The 19,711-nt window shown below is 49.4% G+C and overlaps 4 protein-coding genes across 4 annotated transcripts; 1 reads left to right on the top strand and 3 right to left on the bottom strand.

Moving 5' to 3' along the window:
- Nucleotides 1-1,169: 1,169 nt before the first annotated feature.
- Nucleotides 1,170-2,144, bottom strand: COL26b_013407 (uncharacterized protein; the record flags this gene model as incomplete). Its single annotated transcript, XM_053186023.1, is given in 2 exon segments — nt 1,170-1,567; nt 1,583-2,144. The coding sequence occupies 2 exon segments, from the start codon at nt 2,142-2,144 to the stop codon at nt 1,170-1,172; spliced, it is 960 nt and encodes a 319-aa protein (XP_053030030.1).
- Nucleotides 2,145-2,434: 290 nt separating this feature from the next.
- Nucleotides 2,435-3,009, bottom strand: COL26b_013406 (uncharacterized protein; the record flags this gene model as incomplete). Its single annotated transcript, XM_053186022.1, has 2 exons — nt 2,435-2,481; nt 2,571-3,009. The coding sequence occupies 2 exons, from the start codon at nt 3,007-3,009 to the stop codon at nt 2,435-2,437; spliced, it is 486 nt and encodes a 161-aa protein (XP_053030029.1).
- An 864-nt stretch (nt 3,010-3,873) lies between these two features.
- On the top strand, nt 3,874-5,000 carry COL26b_013405 (uncharacterized protein; the record flags this gene model as incomplete). Its single annotated transcript, XM_053186021.1, has 2 exons — nt 3,874-4,850; nt 4,871-5,000. 2 exons carry the CDS (start codon nt 3,874-3,876, stop codon nt 4,998-5,000), a joined length of 1,107 nt encoding a protein of 368 aa, XP_053030028.1.
- A 7,773-nt stretch (nt 5,001-12,773) lies between these two features.
- COL26b_013404 (uncharacterized protein) lies at nt 12,774-13,040 on the bottom strand (the record flags this gene model as incomplete). Its single annotated transcript, XM_053186020.1, has 1 exon — nt 12,774-13,040. The coding sequence occupies one exon, from the start codon at nt 13,038-13,040 to the stop codon at nt 12,774-12,776; it is 267 nt and encodes an 88-aa protein (XP_053030027.1).
- Between the last annotated feature and the right edge of the window lie 6,671 nt (nt 13,041-19,711).

The following is a 19,711-nucleotide window of genomic DNA, read 5'->3' as shown; positions in this document are numbered from 1 at the left end:
GTGTGTGTGTAAGGGAGAGGACGGCGGCGGTCGCCAAAGTCAAACGAAAAGAGTGAGTTGATGCCAAAGCGCTGGAGGAACAAACTGAGGGAGACGAGACGGGAGAATTAAGCGTCCAGCGTCCACGGGATAAAAGGCCTCGAGATAGACAGCTGTAAGCTTACCGCTCAGTAACTCGTATCTACTCTGTAGATGCATATTGCAGTCAATGGGTGTAAGTGATAGCCAGGGTAGGTTCCTGCATTCATGCATACCGCGTGCGGCCGCGTGTGTATCCTCGTAAGGAACTTATGATATGCTAAGCGCGGGCACTCCTCCGTGCTAGTTGCTTCGGCCCGTGAGAAGTCTCCACAAAGAAGGCTTATTTTTTCATTTTTTAGTGCTGACTGTATTGTACCATCTTCCAATTTCACAAGAGATGAAAACGAGATAAGCTCAGATCCCTGGGAGCGGCCCCCTCTATCCATACTCGTGCCCGCCCCACCAAACACGGTTAACCACCTACCTTATTAGGTGGTGCGGCTGGATTAGGCCCCCCACAGGCGTGCTTACATGGTACATACCTGAAGTAGGGGACTTTTGGGGGTCGCGCGGAGACACTTCCTCATCTAGAAGCAGCGCAACCACCCAACAACAATCAGGCTATTCACAAGGCAGCCATCATCTAGCATCGTGAATGGGATGCCAGTTTGGGCTCCTCGTACAGCCCTTCGTGGGCCCCACCTTCAGCCCTGCTCCAGGCACCCGAGCTCACAACTCCAAAGCGGTTCGGTTAGAGCCCCGCCTTCCCGCGTGGGGCCCGGGTGCGCACGAGCTCATTTCCGGCACGGACACCGTTCACGTCAACCTCCTTACTAAATAGGCTAGAGTGAGTGGCCTCAAACTAGTTCTGTAATACCGGGTGCTTGACATGGAAGTATTGTAGGTTTTTGTTCGGGGGGCCAACGAACGACGAATAATTACGGGATTTTGCTTCCCTTTCGGCTGTGCGGCTCGGAGCGACGGCCCGTCTAACTATCGTTACCGTCGACTCGTTGCAGTTGTCATATCTATGCCTGAGAAAATAAGTACAGAGTCGTATTAAGCCTAAGAGTGCTATCTACTAAGTATATCGAAAGTTTCAGGGGCATATTGAAAACGCAACAGGGAGAACATGGTTGATGGGGCGATCAAATGCAAACGGCGTTCTCAATCTTCGTTCCTCCTTGCTCATAACATTCCATCACAACCTGGTGGTCCCTCGCCTGCTTGCCTTGGGCCGCGCCGGCAAACGTGTCCGTCAGCCGGTCCGCTCGGACCTGTTTCATCTGGTCCTCGACGTTAGGGATGGCGGCCTGGTTTGCGGTGATGGTCTCGGGGGTCAGGATTTTCTCAATGTCTCGGTCCTGGCCGTCGACCCACTCCTGGTAGCCCATCGGCGCTGTCTTGACGTCAATGCCTGGGATATGGGCCACGAAGTCCTTCTTGATCCAGTAGTCGTGGTCGGCCGTGCGCGCTGCCAACACCGAGGTGCGGCTCTCCTCGACCCGATCAAAGAGGAACTTGACGTCGGGACTGTCGAAGGTCGCTTGGGGGAGCGTACTTTTGACGTAGGCCATCCGATCGAAGATGGAATTCAGCGACCCGTCGTAGCCCCTCTTCTTGCCGAGAACCACGCCGTCCTTGATGATATCGTCCCCATAGTACGCAGGGAGAGCGCCGTCCTTGAAGAGGCGGTAGGGCGGGTTGCGACCATCGGCAGCATCGTACTTGATAATGTTTTCCGCCGTTTTCTTCATGTCAAAGTCGAGCTTTTCTTCGTCCCACTTGACGCCATCAACGAAGAGCTGGTTCTTATAGTTCTTGCCCTTGTTGCTATCGATGTGCCCGATAAACTCGCCGAGAGTACAGACCGTCCTGGCCGGTTGTTTTGGTTTGCAGTGAAGATATTTGGGCTTATTGTTGCCGGGGTCCTCACAGGGCAGCTCCTCCCTAGTGGGCCACTTTGCACACTTTACGCCTACTGTTCGCTGGTCCTCCGGTAAAAGCTGGTCGATTCGGTATGCATAGAAGAAGAGGATCTTCTCATATGCTGCTCGTCTACCGGCGCCCAAGGCTCTGGGAACGAGCCAGAGCAGGCTGAGGATGAAGACGGGAAACCGCATGATGAGGGACTGCTGTGAAGAAAACGTGGCGACGAGGAAACGAAGGTGCGAATGAAGGAGTGTATGAAGAAACGAATGCGTAAATAGGCTGAAGGAGCAACAGCGTCACCTCTACTGTCCCCGTTGTCCCGTTCGGTTATGATTCTTGAACGTTGAGATTTTCGGCCATCTACAACGGCAGTATGAACATGTTATGGATGCAAGGAACGACAAGAGATGTTGGACCATGAGATGGAAAATAAAATGAGATGGGAAATGAGATGGAGAAAAGTAACAAGGTGATCCACCGGTCAGCGTAGGGCCTGATTTTGCCATATCCAGTATCTCATATCCGTACCTGCGTCAATATAGACCGTAGGGTGTGGGCCAAACAGGTGACCGCTCACAAGGCTTGCACCCCGGTCCCTTGGTCAGCCTCTGCCTGACCATGAGGGGGCGCATCTGGAAACGGCTCGTCAGCCTCCGATGAGCCGTCTGACGCCCACCCCATCGTCCTGTCCCAAGCCCGCGATATCTCGTCAAAGTTATCCGCTCCAACTTCAGGGATGTCGACGTCTGGCCAAGGGCTGATGATCTTTGTGCGGAATGGCGCCGGGGGGCACGGGGTGTACCAGACCTCCAGCTGAGAGATCCAATCCTGCAACAAGAGCGCCTTTTTCCTTTCCGGCCATGAGCCTGGCGTAGGATGTATCTCCAGGTGCTCGAGAGTCGCGATGTCCCTCACGGCACCACTAGTGTTCCAGAAGAAGGCCTCCGAGTCCCTGGACTCGAGCGCCAGGTACTTGATGGGTGCATCCTTGGCACTCGACCAGATAGTAATGTCGAAGGCGGTCATGCAGACGGTATCGATGTCGTAGTTCACCATGGCGCGCGACGCCGATGATCCACTGCGGCCGCAACGAGCCTCCTGGGTATAATGGCCTCGGAGATGCGACCTCGATTCCGCGCAGGCCTGTAGAACGGCTGGTGGGCTTGATTGCGCATGGAGGTACTCGCATTTTCCAATAAGCACGTGCCGGGGCTCCATGCTCAGTTCCCAGATGCGTTGGCGCAGCTCGAGAGGCAGCCGGGAAAAAGGACCGAATGATGCCATTGAAATTGTCTGTCAACCTAGAGAGACCGAAGTGGCAGGAGACAAGAATAGATGCCTGGTTGAGTGGATATTCGGTAAGGTAGATGGAATGTGATTGAAAGACATAAAGGGACACAAAAGAATTCGACCAACTACTACGATATTTATATATCCGTCTTTAGATGTGGATCAGTTGCTGTTGGTTTAGGAGGGGTAATCATACCCTAGGGTAGCTTTTACCGGGTGTTATATTATGTAATATCTACTAAGCTTATTTTTGTGGCCTTATCAAGGAATTGATCCGACACTTACATGGTTAAAGCACGTCGTATGACTTCCAATGAAATCCCATCCATCACACCCATGCCGATGATGAGATTTGGCCGAGGGAGACGAAGCCCTTTTGGCTGACCCCCCTGACAACTGACAGAGGAGAAGCCGGTTCTGGTTCTATTCCGGGATGTGGACTCATGGGCTAATCTAATGGCGTCGTGACTCGACACCATCTGGCTGGTATTAGGATGTGCTTCGGCCCTCTTCTTCGCCGCCTTGTTGTCGTGTGTCCGCGCCTGTCAACCTCACGCTCACCCCATAGCGGACCATCATTCGTTTGTCCATCCCTCCTCCACTTGGCCTCCAAGTTGCAAGCTCAGCATCATGATTCTCTCTTCGCTCGCGTCGGCAGCCCTCTGGCTTGCCATGATGCCCCGGGAAGCCGGGGCGTCGGCAGTGCACCTGGGAAAGCGAGGCGAGACGCCTCAGGCCAATGTGCTGGCCGACACCATCAAGTCGTGCAGCTACTGGTATGACAACTACGAAGGCGAGACCTGCGTCGTGGTGCGGGATTACATGTTTGCAATCTCCCCCGAGACATTCAGCCGCTGGAACCCGTCGGTCGGTCTCGACTGCAGCAACTGGCAAGACTGGACCTCGTACTGCATCCAGGTCGCCAGCGAAGAGCCTCCCAAAACCACCACCACCACGGCGAGCACCACGACGACTGTGCCCGCGCAGTCTCAGACGCCCACGGCCGTGCTGACGGGATGGAACCCAATGGGCTGCTTCATCGACGACCACACGTTGGCCACCGAGTCGACGAAGGCTGGCGGCAGCACCCTCACTGTGGACAAGTGCCAGGCCGCGTGCTGGAGCGAGGGCTTCCGTTACGCCGGCGTCAAGTCGGGGACCGAGTGCTGGTGCGGCTCTTTTGTGGGCGGCGACTGGGCCGCAAACCAAACCTCGTGCAACGTGCCCTGCCCCGGCGACGCGAAACAGACGTGCGGCGGCAAGGCGCTGCTGCTCGTGTTTGAGGCTCAGGTCAAGACGGATCCCCTGCCGCCCATCAGCATCCCATCGACCACCTCCCGCACAACTGCTATTACATCCTCGTCCGTCTCGCTCACTTCGTCAACGTCGACACCATCGAGCACTGCACTTCCACCCATCTCCTCTCTCCCAGCCTGCGGGCAAACATGTTTCTTGAATATGATCAACACATACTCATCCCTTGGATGCTCCACCCCCGATCCGGCATGTCTGTGCCGCAATGTCAACTTCGGCTATGGCATCCGGGACTGCTCAAATGCAGTCTGTGGAGTGGCCGATGCGAGCGCAGTAATTGCATACCAAAGCAAGTACTGCGCCAGCGCACTAGCAACTGCTACGGGTGGAACGGCAACTCCAACTTCAGCTACAAAGACCACTTCCGCATCTTCCACAACCGCGATCACAAGCCTGCCAACTTGCGGTCAGACATGTTTCAACAACATGCTTGCGCAATATGAATCATTGGGATGCACATCCCCTGATCCGTCTTGCCTCTGCCGCAACGTCAACTTTGGATATGGTCTGAGAGACTGTTCTAACGGTGCTTGTGGAACGAATGTTGCTAGTACTGTTATTGCGTATGGTAGTGCCTATTGTGCTGCTGCTACTGCCACGGCGGCAGCTTGACGGGAAATGGTTTGACGGTCTAGATGAGAATTGTGAATTATAAATACTTTTGCGTTAATGATTGTTTTCGATGAGAAGAGAATTTCTTTGAGACGGTATTTCTCCGTCGAGGAGGGGGTTGGGGGGGGGGGGGTTATTACCATTTTCCAAGGTCTTGCCCTTATATCTCAGAACCTGTTTCCACGCTGTGATTCCTTCGTGTTCGAGAACGTAAATCTTGACGTCGAGTATGGTTTCGCCATAGGCGCGAAACACCTTGCCGTCGTAGCTGACCTGGCTCCCTCCCGGGTACGCGAGCTGCCTCGACAGTCTCAGGCAATGGTCAGAATCCTGCAATATAGCTAATCAGTTTCGTGATGACCGTAGAGAATGAAGGAATCTTAAAATTGCAGACGAATAAATTATTAAAATCAAATGATAGATCTACTATAGCGAAGACGATATAGGAGCGAAAAGCCTGCCTGTGCGACTGCAGATAAATAAAGTCAGAGGAGAACAGTGAGATTAGGATATCAACAGTAAAGGGCAGCTGGTTGCATTTCTAAAGCCCTCATAGGACGTAAAGGATGAGCAGACTTAGAGAGAGAAGGGGGGGACGCAGAGACCTGGAGGAGGCCAACAGTTAGGCCGCCCTTCACGCATGGCCCCGCCTTGAAGGACGTCAAGCATGATGATGAGACTGGGGGCAACGCGAAAATAGCAATAAGGCGATGCTAAAAGGTCTGGGGAGGAAGAAGGCGGGGGTGTGAGAGAAGGATGATTTTGTCGGGGCGGGTGGGCGAATTGAAGTAGTTACAAACGGCAGACTGTACAGCGTCGAAGCAGCGGCGGCGTAACCCGGCACCGTTTTGTCTGATAAGTTAGCCGGGATCCTGCTCTTCTAGATAACCCTGCCCTCACTGGCTTATCTATGGGAGAGCGGACGGGATCCCGAGTTCTCCAGTGGGTATGGTCGTATGTGTTGGTGTTTGTTGCAGAGAGTGACCATATTGCAGGCGGGACAGCTCGCCTCCTGATATCAATACTTCCCCGTCTACTGGTTTCGGCGAGTGCACGGCCGAAAAGAGCAGTTGGCTGTTCTTGTCACTGCTGATGCCAAGGCACCGACAGTATGAGGAATGGTTCTCTGGATCTAAAGAAGGGCCTGTTCGATAGATAAAGATAAGTGTCCCGTATGATTCCCAATGCCTGGGGCTATAGCTGGGCGTGGATGATGGGAGGGTGGCGAGAGGAGCTTGGTCAATATGCATTGAAATCATTGGTGATTCAAGATGAGTCTCAAATTAAATTAACTTGATGCGTTTCCGAACCGACTTGACTTCGACTGAATGAATATTGTCTGCGACGTTGATCAAGACCACCCGGTGACAACCGCGCTATATCTACCACAGCGGACCTTGGGGACTGTTTCATCGCCCTGTCGATATTTTTACGGATGACTACCACCACTACCATCGAGACGACCTGCCAGAATGAGACTCCAACATCACGTCCAAGGGATCCAGGCCATGCTGACGGCCGTTGACTCTCATACCCTCATTACGGCGCCCCTTTGCCATGGGAATTGAATTTCTGTTGATGCACGGAGCTATAATGATGATGAGATCTAACATTAGTAAACTCAGACTCTGCCAATAGTAAAGGCCTTGACAGGGTACAACGCTTTGGCACTGGAATATTCAGGAGCGATAATAAATTGAAGACTGTAGAATCCAACAATACTTTCCATCACGGTCTTCACCCATTCTCCCCGCACTCATCACCATCAAGCCGGACCGGAGAGCTTCATCTCCAACATGAACCAAATCAAAAGACTGCATCCTTTGCCATAATTGCATTCATTCATCCGTCTTGGATGCAATGCCCACCACGGCTCGCCACATTCCGGCACCCACAACGCACTGACGCAACTAACCGCATGTTGCGCACTCGCCGGACCTTGGACACAGTCACCCATTTCTCACCGTTAAGCAATTCCAATAACGCGGCGCAAACCTTCCAAAGGGCCACTGGATAACTTGTCCATTTGTCCTTCGGGCCGTTTACCAGATACTGTTACTGCAACGAATTTTGGTTAGGTGGCATCTGTTTGAATTGTTGTGGGAAAATGCAGAAGATGGTGAAGACGGCCGCGACGGGAAGGGGCATACATAGATCCTCGAGAAATGGAGAAATTCATCACATCGGAGGTAAGCTTGTCGGTACCTAAGCTCGATATAAATATTACGCTCGCCTCATGCTTCCGGTCCGAGGGCTCCTTTTGAATGCTGTGAGCCCCTCTCTCTCCGCAGCAGACGTTGCTTTTAATTACACCAAGAGCCATTTGGGGCGCATAATGTGCTTCGAAGCGACTTGAACCAGCCATTTCGAATGTCCCCGGTCTTGAATACCGTTCATTTGAATGAGCACAGTTTGCCGCTTGAGGATAATACCAAACGTGTTCAAGCTTCATCGTAACCGAGGCTAATACTCGTTCTCTGAGTCCATTCTTTTCGCCTTCTCCGGTTCCTGCGCCGTCTACACCCCACTCTTAGCATCCAGCTTGCCCCATCATCTAAGCCAACCCTTGGAGAGATTTTCAAATTACCCAGCTCATATCTACCCATCTGATAGCTCTGAAAGACATAGAGTGCCGTGCGCACCCTACAGCGCCGGCAGTACTTGCACATCCAGAGACTGCTGAGCATCTTCCAATCACAACATCACTACCGTGCCTGCGCCCATGTTCCCGAATGACCTTCCTTTCTCTACACGGATGGCTGCCGCAAAGGTTAAGGACGCCAGCGAGGCATTCAACGACCAGAATGCCATAGAATTCCCAGAGACGGTCGAGCTGAAGCCTGACGCGATACGTAAGCCCGAACAAGCGATTGTTGCCTGATGACCCTTTCTCAAAACACCAATAAATCACACGTCTGTCCTTTCTGCTCTATCCGCTAAGGTCTACGGAATGAATTGGTTACTTGTAGCAACAACAGCAATTTAGACGACGACGGGGTCCTTCTCTCGATCTGAGCTCCCAGAAGCTATTGAGCGTACGTCGAGATGCCCTATCATCGACAAATATCATTCTGCGCCAGCTTTTTCGTGACTCTGACAAAGTCTAGACATCAAGGACACGGCTCCTGCCAAATTCGGGGGGCTGAGAAGCGTATCCGCGACGAAAGGTCCTGCAGCGGATGGCATGTTGAGATGGCTCGGACTGTGGAATTCTACGAGAAGGTTTCCTGTAGAAACGCTGATGAGAGGCCGAGCCCAAATCTCTCGTATCATTTCAAGCCGGGCAACCGTTGTCGACGATCATCTCACTTTGACTGATGAGCCCTCTGATACCGGCTTCTGCTCCATCCATACCATGGCTTGCCCTTGCTCGTAAGCCTTCCGGGATTTTGCGGGTGCGATGCGCGACTTAACAAGAATGACGTCTCATGACATAACAAATGTCAATCTCAAGGCCTTTCTCCAATCCCAGAATGACCAGACTACACGGCTCTCGTAAGGTTGAAGTAAAGACACATGTGCGGCTCATGTCCTTAAGGAAGGTCTTACATTAAGGACATTCGGTGCTGTTGCGGCATATCTTAATTAAAACAGACACTGCGGAGCATTATGCCTCGTCTTCTAGGTTGCGACGGCCAGGTATGCTCATGCGAGAGGCATTCCGTTGCGAACGCCGCCGCTTCAGTGGCAAGGCAGGATCTCCGGACTCAGAAGTCTGGCCACGTCCTATCACCGTGTCATATTCTCGCTGAATACCCGGGACCTATTCATGACCACGGGCTGGCCAACTGCAGTCTTGATCTTTCAAGTGCCAAGAAACTTTTCGCTAGGGTTTTAATAAGATGCAGAGGAATCTAGCAACATTGACAGCGGTCTTCTGATAGTTCCTCATGTGCCACTGGCCGGGCGGTGTCTGAAAGGCATCCGTGATGTGGCTTCTTGACTTGTCACCGGTCCTTCAGATGCGCGCAAATGTGTAGATTCATACTTCCATTGCAAAGGCCTAGGAACAACGCCTTTTTGACAAGAAATAAAACCTGCTCCATCTAAACACATTGCCAGTCTATCTCAGTTTCATCTATCAATACCCTTTCTGTTGATTCACCCCCCTTCCATCAGCACATCTATTGCTCACTAATCTGGTCCTCCCTGTCCGTCACTTCCACTTTATCAAAGCTGTCCTCAACATAACCCCCCTCTCTCCTCGAATCTCTTCCTCTTCATGCAGCGCTTGCAGGTGTCTCTCTACACTACTTGTTGCTCTCGGCATGTCTGAAGCTTTGTCGTTCAATAGCCCGGCTTCTGATGCCAGGATCTTCCTGCGGTGGTCCGTGTCTGTCTGCAGGGATACCCAGGGCCTTGCATTTTCTGCAACGCAGCTCAATCAGCCACATTTCCTGCGATGTTGCCCTTGGCCATCTCAACCTTCTAAGCTGCTGACGGCATTTCCACCCGTTCTCCCGGTGCATGCAAGAGTTTCTCAATGCGCGCGTTAAGATCGACCCGGGCTTGCATGATAGCCTGGGCGTCTTCTGTCACTCGGTTCTGCTCGATCTCCTGCACATCTTCCAGGCGTTGTTCATGATAAATCGCCCAGCCGACTGGATCAAGTGTTTTTTTTTTTTGCCACGCATTTCGAGTATCCTGCAGTTGTTGCATGGTGTTGGAAGGCTGTCTGTTTGGGCGGTTGGAGCATCCCGTCCCTCAGTTGAGGATGAGACCATCAAAGGGGCGACCCGTCTTTCTTGAATGAACAACTGCCGGTTCTTTCATCATCGACTCACTTCCTTCGTTCCCTTCCCTTGGTGGATTACCCGAGGAGCGACGAGCCCAATCGACGATGTCGGAAAAGATGTCACCTACTGATCTCCGTATGTGGGGTGGTGCTGCTAGGCTGTCTGAATCCCCGGGAAATTGTGGCGGTCTTTGTGAATCATCGTCTGACAGTGTACCGCTTGTTGGACTTTGAGACGAGTACGACAAACTGGCCAGAACAATTGCTCATCCTGATGTAACGGGGGTGGAGAAAAGGCTTCTCTCGAAAGACGTTCGAATAGAGTGTGCCTTGGTGCTTGTGGAGAATCGCGCAAGGGGCTTGCATCACTTCTTTCGTCGGCTTCCGGGACTACTCTCTTCTCCTCCCATCCTTGATCTGGTTCTTCAGCGTCATTCATTTGTGCTGGACCTTGGTCGTCTTCAGTAACGATAGCGAGCTTCTCCTGTTCAAAGGAGAAAGCAGGTTCGTCGTCGGCTTCAGACTAGGCGGGAAAAAAGTTCTGGGTTTGTACAGGAGCAGCAGGGTCTTGGATAGAGGCAGCACGCTCTTCATCAGCCCCGTACTCGTCAGCGGGAACAGCCAGGGGTTGTAAATTTCCTCCAACAGGAGTAAACTCCACGTCGTCTTCTCATAACCCTTTGCTGTTTTGTTCTTCACTGTCTTGCTCTTCGTTATCAGCGTCGGCTTGCCAGGACGAAATAACTTGAAGCCCGTCAGTGACTCAACATCCGTGACGGACTATGCTAGGAAGCAAGCAAAGACGAAGATATGAATAACTCTCCTTCTTCGCAAGATTGATTTCCCTGGGGGGAAAAAGAACTTCCAGGTGGTGTGGTGGCACTGATTGGGGTTTGCGACGGAGGGCTGCTGCCTGTCTTTGGGCGGGCATTTCGCCAAAAAGGTCTAGAGCTGTAACCCCATATGGCAGACTTCTCCAGCAGTCTCGGGATCGAACGGCTGTCTCCTCAAAACTTGTTGCGAATGTAAATGCAGCCAACCTCCCTCCCCTGCTGATGTCCGGCGAATGCATTCACCACCAAGATCTTTGGCTGTATGATGTCAGCGAGACACAGGTGATGGGATTGAAATTATTATGCCTGTTGTTACCGGAGCCGTTGCAGACAATGCTTAGATCAACCGCCGGGATGGGGCCAGAGGGCCACGGTAGATACACCACTTGGACGTCCTTCTTGGTTGATTGCACGTTTGCTGCGCGAGCTGGACTATTGGAGAAAATCTCCCTTGGAAAGTTGATTATCAATCCAGTCTTTCCAACACCATTCGTCGGCCAGTTCACGGCTGTCGAAGGACACTTTGCAAGCCCTTGCTTATGCGGCACCCTCTCCCATCTATTTATCCCACCTCGTGGAGTCAAAGTGTCGTGCAATTCCGTCTTCGTAGCCAGCCGGTTGATGCTGGTGTCGCCGTTCTTAGGGTCGACGTACAGACCGGCGTCGACGGCGGCATGGGTAACCCGATTGTTCTGGTATCTCCAGTCTGGCTGGTCTCTCTCCGGGCACCTCTGAACGGGGCCGGCTAACCCGCCCGTCCGGGGAGTCCCGTTCCAAGCGCTGGGACAGGTCTGCTTGCGTCGCCCTATTTTCCTGGTCCCCCGGCCATCGTAATGGAGAGTGGCCGTGGAGACGTCCTGACCGAGGTACTGTCGGACGTTCTTGCAGAGAGTCGGCACGATATGGCCGTTGTACAGCAGGGTTGGCGGTTAATCCCAAAGTCTTTGACTGCGGAGCTCAATCGTCAGAACTATCTACGCAGAACATACATCGCGTACAATGTCGCGTAACAGGCCTACCACGGTAATTCGAGTCTTGTTCAGAGCTGCTGTATACCTTCGCGACGTAAACCTCATTGCCATCTGCGTCGAGAGATGTAATACGCGGGCCAGGAAATCCCTGCGCGGTCACCGCGATGACGAAAAGCAAGAAAAGGGAGACGTAGGCAATGGATCTTCTCAGTTACGTAAAAGCTCACACTTCGATTCAATGATGAAACACTGAAGGATGAGAGGGAGGAAGGACGGCGGTGAATCTGAAGGACGAAGGGGGATGAGCTGGTGGAGTTGACAGAACAAATCAGCTCGGCACTCCTTGTCTTTGTATCTGCTGAGTTGTTAGAACCTCTTGGAAAACTAGAGATCACGATCGTTAAGAGTCTTTTGCCCTTTCAGATACCTTAATAACCAAGTCTCGCTCAAGTCTATGCCAAGCATCGCAAGTGTCTTTCAATTTCTGGCCTTACGTGTTACAAGAAGTCTGCATGTCTAGTAATACGAACCGTCAATTTATAGCGCGGTATCATAAAGTGTATAAGCCGAGTCAAATTTCCGAAAGAGGGCTTGTCATGTACACAGAGAACATGAACACATGCAGTATGGCAGCAGAAGGTTGTTCTTTCCGGTCATCCCATGGCTTATTCATACCATTTGATCGGGCCTTGAACGCTAGGCTCAAATATGTAGACAATACAAATCAGACGAGCTTTCTTGAGCTGGATACTTTAGGGAGTTTCGTGTTCCATACGTACCTTCCTCATCACCATGCGAGCAGGCCTTCTTCCAAGCGGTATCGGCTGCAAGGCGCTTCCTATAGCAGCCCCGTCCGCAGTCTCTACCAATCCTCCAGTATCAGCCACAATATAAACCTAAATCCTAAAGCCTCTGATAGATATCCAGACTGTAACGGTTGTTTTCGTTCGTGTCAGCGGAGAAGGCGTTGACGTAGTCGAGGAACTCTGCATACGGGGCGTCTCCGCGTACCTCCCACGCGTCGTCGACAAACCGCAAGCCGGCGTACTTTCTCAACATGAACTCTCACAGCTGCAGCGGAGGCGGTGGTGAAGGATGGCTAGCTCTCCTCCCGTGTCCCGGCGATGTGGCGAAGAAGGGCTCGAAGACGAGGTCGAGCAGTAGGGACGGGTCCTGCTCGCCACGCCGGTCGATCATCCTCGCGCACAAGACAGAGTCCTTGGCGTCAGCGATGCAATCAGGCATGGTGATGTCTTCAGGGGAGAAACTGCCACACATGACGATCGTGGCGGTCCTGGTCGCAGTGGGCTCCTTTGCGAATCGGAGGTACATCTGGCTCTGGTGGTCGTGGCAGTAATGCCCAGGCGCCGAGACAATATTGGAGGTGACATGCAATGAGCTGCGAGATGTTCCATATTCTTGCAATAGTGGTGTTGTCGAAGGGACCTTTCCGGACTTGTGTTATATCTCGCTTTCGGCACGGATGTCGGTTTCATGCATCACCCTCTCGGCGAAGGCACCAAAGACGGCCGTCTGTCCATGGAGATTTCTGATTTCGAAGTCCTCGAGGTTGTACACCACGAACTACTTCGGGTATTCCTGCTGGAGGGAGTCCTGCATGTTCCCCAATGGCGGGCATTCCGAGCAGTCGACATCATGCTCCTTATTGCAGGGCTTAACCAAATCAAACTCGGCAACATAGGCACCTACGTAGCCATCCTTAGCAGAAGAATCCTCCCGAAAGAAGGGCTTGTGATAAGCCCTAGACAGCATGGACCTGGGGACGAAAATGCGGTAGGCCGATCTGTGGAACCGCTCGGTCCACGCAGCCCGCGTCTTGGCCTAGTCTCCCTGGGCGCCGACATAGCGCAGTTCCCGCGCAGGGGTGTCGAGGTTCCACTGGATGAACATTGAACATCTCCTCTGTGCACCGTACGAGATGCCGCAAGCCGAGTGCCACGGCGATCTCATACAACATCGGATTTCCGGCAGGCCTGCCGAGGCTGGAGACGAGGGGTGAGGTCAGGGGGAGGGACACCAAAGACAAAAGCCGTCTTTACCAGTTCCATGGCACAGACCTTGGGGAGCATATGTTAGGGAACGTTGCTCAACATCTTCTGATGGACTTAAGGCAACAATTACATCCTCAAGTGCCGCCATGGAGCGGGCTCCAACGTCCCAGATGACATGAGATGCGGTGCTGGCATGGATCCGGCGAACCCTCCTGTATATCGAGGCTAGGATTAAGAACTCTGGGAGTCCAGCGTCTTCGTCGTATTGCAGGGTAGATACGATGATCTTGGTGATAAGTTCCTCCTGGAGATTGTACAAGCTAGCGCATTCCATTTTCGTCTTGTTGTTATCGTTATTAGTCATAAGAGACTCAGTAAGTTGCTTGACTGGATAGTTTTGCTGCATAAATAACATCCAGCTTAATGGAATAAGACGAGATTATGAGGATAGATGGAGGGGTAATATGGAGGAGTAAGGCAGTGCTGGTTTCAGTGTTGTGATAAAGAATGAGAAATAAAAGTGTTTCTACGGCGAGGTGAGAACCAGGCAATGTTTGGTTTTTCTAATTTAGTAGCACAGTGCGTAGATTATTGATCACACCATGTAGCACAACTGATTGACCATCCATCGTACGGCAATGGGCTGATAAGCAGCCCGGGCACTTGCAGCAACTCAAGTTCGGTCTTGCTAGTATGCATGTTTTGACGCCCTTCGCCAAACCAGAGTCTCCGTGACTATGTCAACTCCAAATTCTGACTACATTTTCCTGGTATCCCACTCTGTGAAAGACTCAGGCTCTGACGACCTCTCAAAATAACCGTACCTGATCCTGTCTGTCTTTTACTCCTATAGAAAGATATTGTAGACGGCATTGGCAGTCGTGGCTGCAGCTGAATTGACAGTAGCATTTGCAATTATATGGTCCCTGGTTGTCATGGTGTGCTGGCACAGGGCAAAGTATGAGCATAAGGACTTACATTTTGTGAGAAGACATGGTTGAAGTCACGAGCTGACATCACGATGTTCGTGGAAGCCCAAAAAATGGATAGATTCTGGATGATCAAAAGCGTATCTGTGCGTAACCACGGATGAAAATTGGATTTTTCGTGACGTTGAAGGCCACGATGATGGCCTTTTCATATTGAGAGTGTAATTTTCTAGGTTATCAGAAGTGGCGCTGTAGCACATGTTTACTTGTATGTATCTGAATGTCATGCTGCGTAGGACTTTCGACTCGAACGCTGCCAAAATTGGGAGAACAAAAGTGGTACTCTGAGACTATGTTGAGCCGGTCATTGCCAAAGGAGGTGTGCACTTCGGAGCCTGAGCAACTTGATTGGTTGATCTCGTCGGCCCCTGATCCCAGGCTCACTAGAAGGACTTGTGGACATTTACAGAAGCAGAACGAGTGTCTGTGGTGGCAATCGATGGGATAAGTTGGTGATGCGACGCGATGCGATCGAACAGGGTGCGACGAGATGCTGGCCTACGCGATGGACCTGATGCTGTGTAGTTCACGAGGCTGCACAACGTGGGTTACGGGAGGGAATCAATTACAGACAGACAATGGACATCACTGGAAGCTACTATCTTGCTACATAGGCGATAAGAAGGCTCTTGAGTATTGAAATAAGACAGCCTGGAGGAAGTGCGATTTAGTTATGGATAGGGTGATGCTGGAGCAAAGTGGGAAGGAGCATTGAACCCATTTGGAGGCCAACCATTTGCAGAGCGATATGCTATTCCTTATGGGTTGTCGTCGAAAGGAAGCACGATGCACCAGGCAGGCTTCCTCACAATCCACCAACATGGCAACAGTCCATTGTGATTCTGCAGAGCCCGGCTGCAGCTTGTCTGATGGAAGAGTACCTATGCAATGGTCAGTGACGGAAGTCTTGAAACGAGGAATGCGACAGCCGTTGGAGAAAGCTGCGCCTTGGTCCTGGGTTCATATCTGTTCGTTTTGGGTTCCGCGCCTTTGTCTTGCAGGCATGAGATGTATGAGCGGCACCAGCACCTTTGCCCGTGTTGTGGTTGCCAACAGGCGCTGGTGGGTACGTACTACTTCAAGCTTCGCGCTCAAATTTGCGAAAGCAGCGATTATATAGCAGTGCAGAGTGTGAAGTGCAGTGCAAACTTCTGACCGGCCAAAGTTACTGGGCTATTTGCAACGCAAAGTTGCTAGGTTTATTGAATGTGTTCCAGGAAGCAGGTCATACTTTTTGGAGCGAAAGTTAGTGCAGACTACTTAGGGAAACCACAGTGTTCTCCTGATGCCCTGGCCCCACTCCTCCACGACGGACCTGTGGTTGTCTGCTCTGGCACTGTGGGTACTTTGGGAAGTAGATCCACTCTTGGATATCCTAGTGATGAAAGTAACGGCTTATGCGGCTGGGTGGGGACCTGCCTTTTGGCTAAGGACTTGTCGATTGATGTTGCTATTGTGCATGAGTGGGAGGTGCTTGGGTTGGAATGGTGGAGATGTGGATATGGTGGTGTGCTGCATTCATACTGATCCAGCCTGCAGCGTACTTTTGGATGTTTTGCATACGGCTGACGGGGTTTAACGTAGTTGACGAACTGACGCGCTGCTAACGCCCCCATCGCGGCGTAGTGGTGGTGGCGTGGGTAAAAAGTAGTAATCAGGCGTTGGAGGCGTTGGAGGTATGAAGTTGGCAAGTTTAAAAAACAGCCTCTGAAAAGACAGCTGCTAGATGGAAATTGCTGACTAAGTGCCTAATTAGGTAAGGCACGCTAGAAAAAGTAGTTATTATAGCTTATACTTATTTTTATATAGTTTTTACTAGTTAAGCAAAAGTATAGCTTTTTTTTGAAAAAGCTACTTTTAAGTAAATACTATTAGTTATAAGTGCTTTTAAGAATAAGCTTAGTAGCTATATATTAATATAGTTTAAAGGCTTAATACTAATTTAGCAGCTGAAATTAGTATTAAGCTATTATAGCTGCAGTATATATCTTAGTAGAGTAGGCTAGGTAACTACTAATTTAAGCATTAGAATTAGTAGTAACTATTAGTATAAGTATAAAAGTACTTAGTAGTGTAGTATATATACCTATATAATATAGAGTTATAGATAGAGATATATTATAATAAAATATAATAATCTATAGTATTTATAAGTTTTTAAATGTATAGATGATTAATAGAGAAGGAATATATTATAATAATTTTAGTTAATATAGTTAGTAAGTTATATCTTAAAATAAGAAAAATAAAGAGAAAGATAACTTTACGTTTTAGGTAATATATTTTAGTTATATAATTAGAATTCGTTATGCAAAAAAAGAGATTATATAAGTATTATTAAAGTTGTAAGTTATAATTTACTAAATATTTTTATATAAAGTTATATATATAAAAGTCTCCTTATTTATTTTATATAAAATAAATAAGTAAGTAGAATATCATTGTATTATTATTATTATTATATTAAGATATTATATATTAATAATATATATTATAAGTTATAGTATTATTTGATACGATATAGTATATAATATATTATATAATACTTATTATAGCTTTACTAATTAAGCTGTAATAAAAGTATAGTAGTAGTGCCTAAAGAGGTAAGATAAACCAATAGAGAGGAAAAGGCTTATAAGCTGTTAGTAATATATTAAAATAAGCTCTACCTAAGCTATATATATTAGTAGCATAATATATTATATAAATAGTATAGATATATATATCTCCTATCTACTATATATATAATATATAAGATAGTGTAACTACTTAGGGGTGTTAGTCAGCCATATTAAGCGCTAAACTCCCCCTACTTATAGGGGGGGTGAAAATACTAGGTTTCTATATAAAAAATGTTTTCCACTCCTAATATTACTAATAAGTCTATAACCTTAACCTTAAAAAACGCTGTTTATAGCTTAAAACTAATCTTAAAAAATTATAAAAATTCCTATATATATATAGTACTTATATATATAATAGTTCTTTAGATATTTATAATATTAGTTTATATAGACCTTAATTATAAAGGATTTATAACTTTAACTCTAATCCTAAATAAGTTAATATTTAAAATAATTTTTAATTAGACTTACTATGTACTATACTAGCTTACAAAGCTAAATACTAATTTAGTATAGTATTAATATACTAGATTTCTTAGCTTTTCTAGAAATTTTGTTTTTCTTAAAACTTTCTTAGAAAAAATGAATTCTTAGAGATAACCTACTATTAATACTAAATATATTTAGTTTATAATACTATATAGTAGTATATAAGTAGTTTTATATAGTATAAATATCTCTTTCAAAGTTTATAATAAGCATATTTAGGGTTAGGGTTATAGTTCTATATTAAAGGAAAAATATATTTTCCCTAATAATAGAATCTTCTTTTCTTTCTTCCCTTCTAACTTTTCTCCTTTGCAGTTTACTGCCTAGAGGCGCACCTTATTAACTACTGAATAACGGAAAACGCTTATATATATAGTAATATACTTAATATAATAGGACTATTATAATACGAGTTTTTGTGATTTTTAGAGCTTAATTATAAGCTGTAATTCTTTAATTTTAGGGCTAGGGTTATAGAGGTATTAACGATAACCCTAGTGGAAACCAGTTTCTATAGTGGAAACCCAGTATTTTCGCCCCCTACGTGAGTAGTGGGTTCTGCGCAAGCGCAAAAACCCCCGGGTTGGCAGCACCTTGGTCTCACCCCAGCTGTCAGGCCGTCCGCCCTTCTGCCGATTGAGACGCCCATCACGGCCGGGATGAGGCCGTACCTGTAGGCACTCGAAGTCCAGACTGGCACTTTGCATAGCTGGATCAGCCTGATGCCTGCAGGAAGCGGCACAGCCGCACAGCCGCACAAAAGACGGCAATACCACCCACCCTACGCTACTGCACGGCTGCGGCAGACACCCACTGGCTGCCTGCCCGTTTGACGTGATTTCCAGAAGTTCTTTATGGGCGGAGGGCCTGTCAGCTTTTCTATTCTGCAAACACAGCGTTCCCGTCCAATATTCCCCTCCGCCACCAGACCTCCACCCGCCCAACGACGACGTCGGACTTCTCGTAAACCGCGACGCAATGAGCTATGCGGCCACGAAACGACTGGCCTGCGAGCGATGCAGAGATCAGAAGCTGCGATGCGATCGGGGCGAGCTGCCCAACGGCGAGCTGAGCAAGTCCTGCGCCCGCTGTCTTCGAGCCGGAGCCTCGTGCGTGAGCAGCAATCCACGGCCACTCGGAAGACCGCCAGCTTCAGCCTCCCATAATGCCTCCGCGGAGAGGTCATTCACTCCGCTGTCTCGGAGGTCGACGGCTTCCGCCACACACAGCGTCGGCGGACGCCGCGTCCGCCGGTCAACCAACTCTGGACAGGGCGCCGGCCATGGCGGCGAGTCGGCACCCAGCCCTGGGAGCATCTTCACCTGGGACCTGCGTGATCCTAACATCACGTCCACGATGAACTTGAGTAGAGTTCATAGAAACAGCCACCAAAACAAAAAGTGGGCCCCAAAAGACATGGGGTAGGGTTCATTGAAAATAGGGTTGAAGAGTTCATTGAGATTTTCGGTCCTAACATCACGTCCACGATGAACTTGAGTAGAGTTCATTGAAACGGCCAGCCAAATTAAAGTGGGCCCGCAAAGGCATGGGGTAGGGTTCAATGAAAATAGGGTAGTAGAGTTCATGGTGATTTTCAGCCCCAAAATAAACGAAAGTAGGATACATCAAAAGCTATTATAGATATCCAGTCAGAGGTATATTTTCAAAGGTACTCGATGCACGTAAAAGGAGGAACAGGTCGGTTTCGTATTTGGTGCGCGACAAGGTGCGGCGGTTCATGACGTGGATGCCCGGCCGGCCGGATGATGAGCCCTGGGTGATGAATTGGATTTACGATGCGCGGACGTACGGGATGCACATCCGGTTCAACACGGTGGCGCCGGGGATGGTGGATTGGAGCGGCGACCGGATATCGTTCCGGCGGGTGC

The sequence above is a fragment of the Colletotrichum chrysophilum genome (genome assembly GCF_026319265.1).
Source record: "Colletotrichum chrysophilum strain AFK26 chromosome Unknown scaffold_228, whole genome shotgun sequence".
Lineage (NCBI taxonomy): Eukaryota > Fungi > Ascomycota > Sordariomycetes > Glomerellales > Glomerellaceae > Colletotrichum > Colletotrichum chrysophilum.
Note: the sequence above shows the minus strand (reverse complement) of the source record. Positions and strands in the feature narration are given on the sequence as shown.